The following is a 12,905-nucleotide window of genomic DNA, read 5'->3' as shown; positions in this document are numbered from 1 at the left end:
ATGTTATATTCACTGTAAGTTGTTACTATTCCAATTTTATAGCTACAACTTTCTGCCATCCTTCATGAATAAAGTTTCATATGCTCATTACCACCAAAAAAAAAAAAAAAAAAACAAGACACAAGTTGGCACCCTCAAAACACTTCACTGCCTCTTATAAAATTTGCTATATAACTAGTATTAGGGAAGTTCCATAGTGCTTTTTTGTTATATTTTATCATAAAAATTTTTTTAGACATTATATATTATCATTTTTATATATTTTATTTTTTTTAAAAATAATATATTATTATTATTTTTTTATTTCTTCTTCTCCCCAGCTCTGCTGCCTTGTTTTGCTCGTGGTGTCTTCGCGCCCACCTCTCGCACCACCCGCAGCTTTCGTCTGCGACTTCTCTGCACCGCTCTTCGACCGCTTGCAACTCGTTCGGCTCCCCATCCATCCATGATTCCTTCCGTCCATCGTACACTCGCAGGCCCATAGCTCCCCCATCTAGCCCTCGCGGCTCCTCCATCCTCGATCCACAGCTCCGCCCCAACCACCCCTGCCCCTCCAACCCTCCTACTACATGCACCCCAGGTCCCCCTCCCCAATCCACCGGCATTGGCATCAGCAACCGTGGCTCTTTTGCCCTTAGTCCACACCCCCTCATCAATTGCTTTCATCCGTGGCTTGTCCGCACACACATCACCCTCCATCCCATACACGGTCGCTAACGGCTCATCCACCCATCTGCCCAGCGCCCACGTCTCTTTCGCTCTCTAGCCACGCTCCTACAGCTCATGGTTTCTCTACACCACAACAACTCCCTTTCCTCCACCACCATCACCCGCTTCTCTGTGCCCTGACTCCCCTCCCCCATCGGCCCCTACGGCTCGTCTGTCCTCCTGGCTACCTGCGGCTTTCTATCCTTCATCCATACCATGCATATCCACCACATATGGCTCCTCCATCGGTGGCCGATTAAAAAAAAAAAACAGTCAGAACTCGTTATGAATTTAATATTGAAGTAATTTTTATTTTTGAAATATTATTGCACTAGTAGCACTCCAACGAATTGAAATCCAAACAAATCATTTTTAATCGATGGTCAGAAATATATATAAAATAAAAAAATTGAAATATCTTTTGAAGCAGTAAAATCTTTAATATCAGTACATCGGATGAAGGATGAAAAATAAGAAATAGTGTATTTGTTTACGGTTAAATACTTATTAAAATTAAATGCAATGTCACACTCGTGTATGCTATTCCACGCTAAGCATTTTTATCCTACACGTTGCATGCATAATTGCATACGCTACCTAGGTAGTTAGGTAAATATGGAGAGGCCGGGGGTGTATCTTTCATCCGAACGAAGGATTCACCTTCCTTCGTGCGAATCCATCAATGGATCATCCATTGGTGCTTTGAGAGTTGTGCAGATGGATGGATGATGGAGTTTATAGTGCTGTGCGATGGGTAATCCAACGGTGAATTCTCGTGAAGAAGGGTGAATCCTTCTTTCGCGCGCAACACACAACCCCGATCCAATGTGGGGAGTTCTCTCAAGACAAAATCCACAATTGTCACTAAAAAGACAAATCCCCTCAGAAAACTACCATGCGGAACGTCACGCGAAGAAAACGCCATAAAGTTGTCCCTCACGTCGACCATTTAAAGGTCCTCGACCGTCTGATTGGTAGACCTAATGCCCTGACTTTTTTTCTTGCGAAATATTCTGTACGACAAATAACAAGAATCGGACCCACCAAACCCATCGCAGTATTATAACCGTCCGATCAATGGACCAATCAGAAAATTGGAATCTCAAAGAATCTCATACGAACGATTTCAACGCCACGGCCAGGATGCCTCCCACGAGCTCACCAAGACTCCTACGGACAAACGCATCCATGAACTTTCGTGACCAAAATACCCATCAACTACCGGGTACTTGCAACGCTAAAACTATACATCAAAGAGCCGCGACATCCTCCTAAAAATATGATAAATCTAGGGGTGTTTGAGTCATTTCGTATAATGAAAGCATAAATTAATAAGTCCAGGTAGAGAAGGCATTTGGTCTCTTGGATGGAATCCGCTGGAGTGCGGCTAGGGTTTTTCTTCTGTCGCTTCTTCATCCGCTGCTCTTCTTTTCTCCCCACAAAACCCTAGCTTTCTCCTTTCCCCGACAGGCCTTTCGTGGCCGAATCTAGGGTTCCATGGACATCGAATCGATGAGGGCCTTCTTCTTCTCCTTCTAGTGCCTAGGGTTTACTCCAGCCCCTCCGAGCGCCGCTCCCAGAGGTCACAGCGGAAATGGCCACCGGGAACCCCTTCGATCTCCTCGGGGACGATGACAACGACGATCCCTCGCAGCTGATCGCTGTCCAGCAGCAAAAGATCGCAGCCAAGAAGCCTGCCGCCCCCGCGGGCCCCGCGCCGGCGAAGTTCCCGACGAAGCCCGTCCCTCCGTCTCAGGCCGGTGAGTTCGATTCGGATTCGGTCTGATTCGTTGATATCGTTTTGGATGGGCTGATCTTTGCTATAGAGTCAATCCAATCCGGGCTTCTGTATGCGTCGTGATTCGATTTTTCTGGATGCTTTCTTTTGCTATCGCGAAAGTTGGCTTCTTTTTTCCGGAATTTAGATCGTATTGCATAAGTTATAGCCTTTTGGTAGGAAAGTTCCCCTTTTTTCCATCGTTTGCTTGGTTTTTATCTGTATTACTTTTTAACAGCGAGGGAGGTTAGAAGCAGCGCTGCACCTACACGCGGTGGAGTCAGCCGAGGTGGACCTGGGCGTGGTAGAGGTGGACGAGTTGGGACGGGCCCAAATCGGGATTTTGGAAATGGGAACGCCAATGGGTTTTCAGGGGGCTATGGTGGTGGTGTTGGTGTGGAAGGTGATGCTGGACGGCTTCCTGAGAGGGACCGTGGGCCACGTCCACCATTCCGTGGAGGCCGTCGTGGTGGATATGGAAATGGTGAGGGTGGAGGTGACTCTGAACGCCCCCCACGCAGGATGTATGAGCGGCGCAGCGGTACAGGCCGTGGGTATGAGATGAAACGTGAGGGAGCAGGGCGTGCGAACTGGGGAACTGCTACTGATGATGTGATTGCACAGTTAAGATTGGTTTTATCTTTGTATTCTGTTTATTGGGTTTTCCTTTTGTTTGTTTATTTGTGCAACCGTAATGATGCTTATCAATTTGCTTACGGTTGGCAATGTATCGTTGGATAGGGCAACTGATGAAAATGTGAATGCCGATGATAAAATTCCTGCCAGCGAGAAGCAGCCAGAGCAGGATAATGCACCTTCATCAGAGGCAAATAAGGAAAAGGATGTGCAAGCAAATGAAGCAGAAGAAAAGGAACCTGATGACAAAGTAAGCATTTCTTTACATAGGATTTTTTTTTTTTTGGGTATTGGGTGATATTCTTACCATATCTTGGTAAAGAAAGGCCTTTTGTAACTAATAGTGAGGTGACCATCTGTTTTGCCGATATACATACATACATACATATACATATCCATTTATGCGTGCATGTATGTATGTATTTATATATTTCCTGCCAACTGTGATCAGTTATTGAGAAGGCTAAAACTTCTTCTAAATGGTGGTTTGTAAATGGTAAGGAAGTTCATTAAAAATTATAATCCACCATCTACTTAAGCTATAGTTGTAGAACAAGAAGAAGATATAACAATTTAGAATTGTTTGACATCTGGTATTGTAAGAGAGGTTTATGGACTTATGAAAACTCTAGTATTTTTCACATGTTGTTGTGCTGAGTTATTAAGTGGTAATTTGCTTTGCTGTCACAGTGACAGAGAAAATTTTTGATAGAATAGGATGCTAAACTGAAATGTTATTTTTGGAATGGGAATGTTTTCTGAAACATTGTAATGAATGTGAGAAGAAATTTCATCCTTAAGAGTTATGAAATTGTTCTCGGTACATAAAAGGTTTAAAATGTTTGTTTTGATGGTTTTGCTTTGTGATAAGTTAGTGTTGTAAATGAAATTGTCATCAGCACATGAAAAGTTTAAAATGTTTGATGGATTTGTTTTGTTAAATTTGAGGTTAAAATAAATTTTAAATCTAATAATTTTAAATTGATTATCTTTAAATTTTGATGATGGTTCTTTCCATCATGATTATTGGTTATACAATAATGTACTGGTTATTTGCTAATTGATGTTTGTTGGTAATATCAAATTTGTTGATTGAGGATTTGTAGCATGTTGCTTTTAGGGGTCACCTTGGCTCTAACTACATAGATCAGTGAAAAAAAAAAAAAACTCAATGTCCAAGTGAATCTTTTGTAATGTTGTGCATCATTTGGTCAAACCATTTTATAACTAAGGCCGTCAATTAATCAGAGTAACTTCTCCTCTTCCCTTGCCTTCTCCTCTTGCCTCACACCCATCCGCCTTAGGTAAATCATTATGTTTAACATGATAGAGATGTGGTTGATAGTATTGTTTTTTTGTTTGAATGTTGGTCCATTATTGAGTGTTGAATTAGTAGATTACATTAATTGTTAAACTTTAATTTTAAAAAGGTTAAACTTCTTGAACGTGTGATCCATTCCTTTTAGAATCAATTTAAGCTTTATTTTAAGCTTAAATTGAGCTTTAAGTCAAGTTTGAACAATGCTTAAATCAAGCTTGACCCAAATTTGATACAAGATCAAATTGATTTTGATTCAATATAAGGTCATCAAGCTAATGAGAATATGCTTGATTAGGCCTAGTCTGATAATAAACAAGCTAAGGTTGATGCCAAACTTTAGGTGCAAAGTTACTTTTAGCCGAGCTTTAGCCAGGATTGATCAATCTTGCCTCAATTACATCCCCAGGTATAGATCAGTGTGATATTGTACCTTTGTTTTCTGACTGGACCATATACTGGGTGATACAATATAAATTGTAGCAAGGTCCTAGTATGATATGCCACACCTCCATGAGTTGACCATTAAAAATACATCCTTCAATTTTGGGCCTTATACTTGCATAGAGCAAAAAATGGAGATGCTTAATATAGCTAAAATAAACTCAAACTATCCCCCTTTTGATCCAAGTTAACTTTTTGAAAGTGTTCGCTCATTAAATTTGGATTAGTTAATGCAATGATTCTTATATAAAAAGGGTGGTCTGGTGCACAAGGCTTGGGGTTTGGTGAGGGTTAGATGTCACAATCTTACCCCTGTATGTAGAGAGGCTATTTTCATGTTTTGCACCTATGACCCCAAGTTTGAGTTTACAACGGAGCAATCTTACTATTCCATCAAGGTTGATGCTCAATGATTTTTATGTATATGAGCTTAAATAATATGCATGTGGTTGCTCTTGACTATCTATGATGTCCATATGGTGCTGAAAACTTTAGTGTTGTTTACACTCTTACCAACTAATGTGTGTGTGTGTGTGTGTGTTAGAAGTAATGAGTTAGGATTATTCTTCCTAAAAAGAGGTTTCTTGGCCTCAAATTGATAAAGTGGTTCATGGTAATGTAAGTCTTCATCTCTTTTCTTAAGTTTACACCTAATCATCACTGCACTGTGCCTACCAATATGGACTAATTTTTTTAAAAAAAATTAAATTTTACTTTGTTATTTTGTCATTAGCTGGATTGCCAGTTTGTCCAAAGGAAAGAATATTATTTTTTTTAAAAAAGGTATAATGTCATAATATAGATTTTAAATCAAATGTGAATGAAGTAAAAGCAATTGGTCTGTTCTGCATGCATTATAATGTCACGAAGAGATGGAATACCTTATAATGAAAGCAAGAGAAACCAAATCCTCTAAAAACAAACAATCAGCTTGCCTTGGTACCAGTATTTGTTGAAATTTATGAATAAAAAGACATAAGTCTTGACATAACTTAATTTAGCAATTAATATTCTACATTAACCAATGCACATCTAGACAATGATCATCAATAGTAATAGATGAAACTCTAAAACGTGATGGGTAGTGCATAGCACAATATAACCCATACAACAATTCAGATACTTGCCTTGCATGTATCATGATAATAATAACAAATCATTAAGCTTATGTGATCAAAAAAAAAAAAAATGTTCTAGCATCAAATTATGAAGTTTCTTCTTGTATGCCACTAACATTACATATTTATGAAATATATGTTGCATGGTTTTACATCCCAAAAGCCAGAAAAACCTAAATGACTCTGTTCATAGAAGTGCTCTAGATAAGGTTATTGCAAATTTCAAAGCTTAGGATATCTTGAGTGCTAGCATCCATGGTTATATGGATACAACATAACACTGTATGCATTGCATGGCACTAAACAATGGAGTGCTCCACTTATGTGAGCCAAAAGTGTTGCCACCTGGCATTAATTTTGGAACATCCTATCAAAATGTAACTAAATATGTTCAATAAAGTGTAACTAATAACGACATATACAACACAACAAAGGCATAACAAAGTTTGGCTCTTTCTAAGGATCATTTTCAATCGGCTAATGATACTAGATACTAGATATCATCATCATCCTTTTTCCAACTATTTGGAGTCCAGCTTTATGGATCTCATTCATCAAGTATTTGGGAAGGCTTTCACATCTATCTGTACCATGTTGGAATTCTTATGAGGGCTTAATTGCTGTGCAGTGCAAACAGATTCCTATACAGTTTTGGGCAAGAGATGAAGGTCATTGCAAATTTAGTGGAGAGAATAGCAGGAATTTTTATGATATAATGTTGGTTATGAATATAGAATTTAACATTGATTAAATAACTTTTTAAAAGAATTTAATTAGTCCATCTTAGAAAAATAATGGCAATTGCTTTTGCTGTTGCTTGTTCTTTTACTTGTTGTGCTTAATCCATAACTTGTTCTCCCACAGGCATGCATTGATGCTGGAGTTTGCTAGTTGGGTTGAAGCAAGCTGAACCTCTGATTGCCCCTTTATAGTAAGCAGTGTGTCATTATCAGTACTCTACACACTGCATTGGCTTTTTCTCCTAGACCATTTCTGCCTTGCTATGTATAAATGTAGGGTGTGAGTCTCAGTTGTGGTCCCATCCTGTCCTCTAAGAGAATATGGTGTCGTTCGTCCATAATCCATGCTTTCCTCTGTAGTTTTATTCGGTTGTTGCATGCTAGATTGTCCTTTGGAAATCATTTACTTCCAATTTCTATTAACACTTCATATCATTTGGAACTTTTGATTGAAATCCAGGTTGCCCATCACTGATTCATGTTTTAGTTTAAATAATTTTGTGAAGTAAAGTCATTTTCCTTAGGGAGCCAATTTTTGGTGATTGCTTGTCTATACATTTGTGCATGCATGCATATATGTTTTCCATGTTCTGGTAATTTAAATTAAATCTATGATTGTTTATTACTGATGAAAGGCTTTCTAATAAAGTCAGATATGAGAATAAGCCATAATTCTGTCCTATCTTGGCTTTTTTGAGAGAACTGTGTGCGTGCTACATGCAGTAGTTTTCTATCATAGGTGCAGTAGAATTTTCCAAGTATTATTATGTGTTTGGTAGCTCCAATTTCCTTGACATTTACAAATATAGGGATAAGGTACTGCTCCAATTCCCTTGCCATTTACATATGTAGGGATATGCCACAATCCGTTCCTATATTGCCTTTGAGAGAACTGGGTTGCTTGCTTTCTTGCACTTCTGTGTTGCTCAGTTCCGTTGCAGGCATATATAAAATCTCCCAAGGCCTCATATATTTACTTGTGCAGGAGCAAGCTATGTTGTTGCTCACAAGAAGGGCTTTTGGAAATCTTTTACCTGTGTATTTTGTTATTATATTCAACTACTTTGATAATTTGAGTTAAGGTGCTTGTTTTATGTGGTCTATTGGAATAGGGGTTAAACAACTTTCTGATAAATTGGATTGGAGATCTTTTTTCTCGTCCCACCAGCTGTCATGCTGTTGCATGCAGAAAGACCTCTGTAATTCTTTTACCTATATAGTATAATGAAATTCCAATTTAATTGGGATTTTGGATAATATTGAAAGTTGTCCAATTTCTGATCGAAATACTGGGCAAGTATCTTCTTCATAGAGTGAAAATCTACGGATTTTTTTTTTTTTGGTGTTTCAATTGTGTGACTAGTAGTTAGAACCTTCTGACCAAAGATCCCACCTGTTGCAGTTTTTTGGCTCCTATCTGAACGCATCTGTCTTGTCATGTACCAAAAAGTAGTACAAAACCTCACTTCCGTTCCTACTTGCCTTCGAGAGAACTGGGTGGCTTGCTTGCATGCACTTCTGTGCTGTTCAGTTCCGTTGCAGGCATACAAATTGCCTCCCATGGTTCATGTTAACATGAGATTGTTGCTTGTGACTAGATCCTTGGGAGAAATTCTGTTCTTTTTATAAGCAGTTTTATTTAGTTTGGGAGTTTGAGTTAAACTCCCAGTAATTATGGTACTTGTGGCTGATCCAAAGGGTCTTGCATGAGGTAACACAAAAGAAACCAGAAGTTTATGCAAGCACTCCATTTCACCCAGCCAATAGCTATTCCTTCACTGTGGCAGTATCAAGGTTTTGACATGCTCTTTTATCATGTATCAATTCAGGAAACTGCCATACATATAATATTCAGTCTCTCTGTGTGTGTGTATGTATAATGTCTAATCTAATCCTTTTTCCTTTTCTCTTTCTTGCAATGGAAGTTGGATGGAGGATTTTATTCATTTATCTTGCAACTGTATTTATTTCTGACCTAAAACAGTTTCTCCATTCACACCTTTTTGATGGTTATATATCATTTGCTTTAGTAGCTTAAGGAGAATCTCAACAGTTGTAAGCCATGTTTTTTTTTTTTTCAAATGGTTATTACTGGATGTTTGTAGTATAAGTGTTGATTTGTGAAGTATCAGGCGATCACAAGATTACTTACCATTGGCACAGAGAGTAACTGATGCATGGTCTACATGATGCTGCAAGGGCATCATTTCCAGAATACTATTCATTTGTTGTCCGGCTGTTTGAGCTTGGTTTATGCAACTGGAAAATCTTGTTCCAGGCCAGGACGTGGCTTCATATTTCAGATGCTGGTTGGGTACAGAGAACCACATGTTAACACTTTATGTATATCAGGTTTCAACCTCTTGTTGTATGTTCCCTTGCTTCTGTATACATTCTGAATAATAGTCATTGAAATTTTAGCTCCTATGTTTTCACATTCAAGCAAATCATATATGGCATTGTGAATAATTTCTTGAACCTTCTCATATGTGGAAACCTTAGGGTGAATAGTTCTAAAAAGAATAATGATGCCGGAAGTTGGAAATGTTTATTACCTCCATTTCTCCTATATTTCTTGCTTTTTTGCCCCCTTTTTTGGGCCAGAGTTCTCTGCTTTTAGAGTTTGTTTTACAATTACTAACTTGTTATATACATTCTTCCCCCTCTTGTTGAACTGGTTGTATAGGAGATGACTCTGGAGGAGTATGAGAAAATAAGGGAGGAGAAGCGAAAAGCCCTACTTGCAATGAAGACCGAAGAGAGAAAAGTTGAAATTGATAAGGAGTTGCAGTCCATGCAGCAGCTTTCATTGAAAAAAGGAAATGATGATGTATTTATCAAGTTGGTAAGCTTGTGGCCCTTTGTCACATGTTTATTCTTCTACAACCTTTATAAAGCCTCACCAAGTTTCTTTAGAATTTATTATCACATTCTGATGTAACATTTCCTCGCTAGGGTTCTGACAAAGATATGGGTAAAAAGAAAGATGTTGCTGACCGTGATGAACGGGCTAAGAAGGTATAAATTGTCTTTTCGTGCACAAATCATTTCTTGTAATAATATCTGCTCAGGAAATTGTGACTGACAGACCGTTCTTTGTTAGCCTGTGAGCATCAATGAGTTTTTAAAGCCAGCAGAAGGAGAAAGATACTATAGTCCAGTTGGCCGTGGACGTGGCAGGGGACGTGGTGACCGTGGACCATTCAGGGGTGGTTTTGGGGGTAGGGGCACAAGCACCCCAGCTACTGCCCCTTCAATCGAAGATCCTGGACAGTTTCCCACTCTTGGGAAGTAGAGAGCTTGCTGCGTGAAAAATTGTGCCTTATCTGCCACTGTCTGAAGTTCATCTGTTCCTAATTTAACTGGGACTTGCAGGATTCAGTAAAATAATGATGTTTCCCTGTTCTTCATAAGTTCTCTTTTGTTCTCAACTATTGTATATTTGAGTGAAATTGGACGTCATCACTAATATCTCTGGTTAAGTGTAGGTCTTACCACTGTTATGGTATGTTATTTATATCAATTTTGGTCATGCTTCACGTTTGCAATTTTATTCTCAGCATAATTGTCCCACTTGGTCTAATTTTACTAGTATTTGTGTCGATGAAAATCTTGGTAGTATGATAATTGGGTCTCAAGTCCTTGGTTTTAGTTGTTCCTCCGGTGAATAAATAGTTAGTCATAGACATTCTTTCTTCCCTAACTAGATGTGTAGCAGTCTTGGGTGGCTTTAACTGTTCCAAGCAACCTCCAACGCTGGTCGTCAGTATAAAGGTTTAAACTACGGTTTGTCGTCTTGGTATTCAACCCTATATTGGTACTATTATATTATTATATTGGTATATATGTTATGAGACTGTACCGATTCGGTATTGGTGTGGTACCATATTGATCAGTACGGTGAATGCTGTGTGGCTTCTGCAGGTTTAGAAAAATTTTGTTCTCCATGACATACTGTAAATGTTGTAAATTGTAATGCTTTATCTGGTCAGGTAATGTTAGCTCCTTTTTTTTTTTCCTTTTTGTTGTTGTTGTTATTGTTGGTAGAATAGCTAAATCTTCATTATAGTGGGAATGTGAAGTTCTGGCATGGTTTATTTTGATGTTGATGATTCTATGCTGCCAATGAATCTTGTTGTTGGTTTTCAGAAGCATATGTTTGTCAGCAATGTAATTTTTCTTGCGGTATGTCTGCCAATATGAATACAAGTTGATCTGAACTCACGGAATTGAGTAGTTAATGGCTGAAATTATGAGAGTTGGGTCAATGCATGGAAGCTTGTGGAACTACTGGACATACTAGAATGATTGCTAGTTCTGAGTTGCTCATAGCTTTTTGTGATTCTTTTCATGGAAGATGCTGCTTCTGTTTTTCACTTGATTGGAGTTTATAGCTGCTATGCGATGTATTTATGAAAATGTTCTGAATTTTGGCCTATATATTCTCAAACTTGGCCGCTTGTTCATGCACTGGAAAGTAGCAGGAAAAATGGTCAATGCATGATATGGTATTGGGAATTCTGTCACTTGCGAGGGAGAGATTTGACACAAATTTCCTGTTCTTCATCATTGCTCTCCTCCGTCAATGGTCCATTGCTCATTGGGTGTGATGACAATAGTTACTCTGTTAACTAAGCGTCACATGGAGAACATACTGACCACTGGGGCAACGAGAAGGTGAAAGGTTGATTGTTAATTATAATTCTTTATTTTTAATGTTAAAAATAATTACTGAAACAAAGGTTATTACAATAGCGTTGCAACAGGTAAGAATGGAAAAATAATAATGCTATTTTCCCTTTCATTTTTTGTTAGATAAAATAATAATTTTTACGACCGTACAATCAGTTTGAATATAATTTAAAAATATTTTATTTAAAACGCATCCAAGTGAAAATAATATAAATATCATTTTAAGGTACTCTTGGTGGGGCTCAGAGCCCCTCTAGCCTCAGCTGCTGCGTTGCTGTATATAATTACAAGGTGGTCGGCCATTTCCCACGGGTCTATTTTCCTCTACTGCTCATCTCTCTCTAGCTTTTTTTTTTTTTGTTTTTTTGGTAGAATTCTCTCTAGGCTCATTAAAGCACTCACCAATCAATCATGGTCTGATGGACCCCACGTTTCTCTGTCGTTCGTCCTCTCGCGTCCGCGCGCTTCTTCTGGCCTTGAGACAATTATAGAGCCAAGGGTCCCATCCCAACCAAGTGCTGTCTCATCCGATTCCAGTTTTGTCCTTCGCCAACCGTGGAGTTCTCTTTGGAGCCCAGATTTTTTATCCCTATCGATATAGCCTTTGGTTGTGGATAAAAATAGGAAAGGTCAAGCAGAGGAACCACGGGGTCCACCGAGGTCACAGGTTTGACATTTAAAAGTTGTATAACCTTGGACGTTTCCAAGGCGATCATGAGATGCAACCGTAACCTGAACAATAGCTTTCACAGGCCACTTGGCTTGCACTAATCCATTAACAGGAATAACGATGAACCACATTCTAGATGGCTAATTTACGTGCCACACTCCCGGGGTGGCTATGTCTCGTTATATGCAGGAGTTTCATTAGCAAGCAGGTGAAGTCAAAAAAAGTCGTTACCTGCTTTACCTACGGCATTGTTAATTATATGTAAATGTTTAATCCAAGAAATAAAGGAGTTACACTTAATCCTGTCTGTTTGTCATTCGAAATTTTTGTGTTACTAGTACGACAAGTAGGTCCAATGCAAAAGATAACATCAATTAAGAACTTATAGACAATCCAAGTGAGTCTAGCAGGATAAAGTTCTAAAAGATGTGAATTCAGTTAAGAATTAACTATGTAAGAGGTAGCAAAACAGAGGAGGACATTTTAGTGTTATCTATGTTAACACATCATTATAGTATTTTTTTTAATATAATTTTGATTTAAAAATTAATGGTTAGTCTCGTGACGCTCACTGGTTCCAGGAGATCAAATTTTACTGTCAAGCAAGTACATTTTAGGAAAACTGACGGACTTATAAATTACTCATTTTATTAGAGTAGATGGAAGCATAGACTTCTGCACTTCTCTTTCATGTGGGGTATGGACTGTGGAGGGCAGGTGAAGGGATGATTTTTTTTTTTTTTAATCTTTTAGCCGGATCTATCTTCTCAGACCCTGCCAAATAATTGTTTCCTCTTGTGGT

The 12,905-nt window shown here is 38.5% G+C and overlaps 1 protein-coding gene across 1 annotated transcript; it reads left to right on the top strand.

The window, feature by feature from the left end:
• The first annotated feature begins 2,061 nt into the window (after nucleotides 1-2,061).
• Nucleotides 2,062-10,273, top strand: LOC105042941 (RGG repeats nuclear RNA binding protein A). Its single transcript, XM_010920318.2, has 6 exons — nucleotides 2,062-2,468; nucleotides 2,724-3,108; nucleotides 3,227-3,371; nucleotides 9,428-9,586; nucleotides 9,697-9,759; nucleotides 9,845-10,273. The coding sequence occupies exons 1-6, from the start codon at nucleotides 2,303-2,305 to the stop codon at nucleotides 10,034-10,036; spliced, it is 1,110 nt and encodes a 369-aa protein (XP_010918620.1). The 5' UTR covers nucleotides 2,062-2,302; the 3' UTR covers nucleotides 10,037-10,273.
• Nucleotides 10,274-12,905: the final 2,632 nt, after the last annotated feature.

Source organism: Elaeis guineensis, chromosome 2 (assembly GCF_000442705.2).
Source record: "Elaeis guineensis isolate ETL-2024a chromosome 2, EG11, whole genome shotgun sequence".
Classification (NCBI taxonomy): Eukaryota; Viridiplantae; Streptophyta; class Magnoliopsida; order Arecales; family Arecaceae; genus Elaeis; species Elaeis guineensis.
Note: the sequence above shows the minus strand (reverse complement) of the source record. Positions and strands in the feature narration are given on the sequence as shown.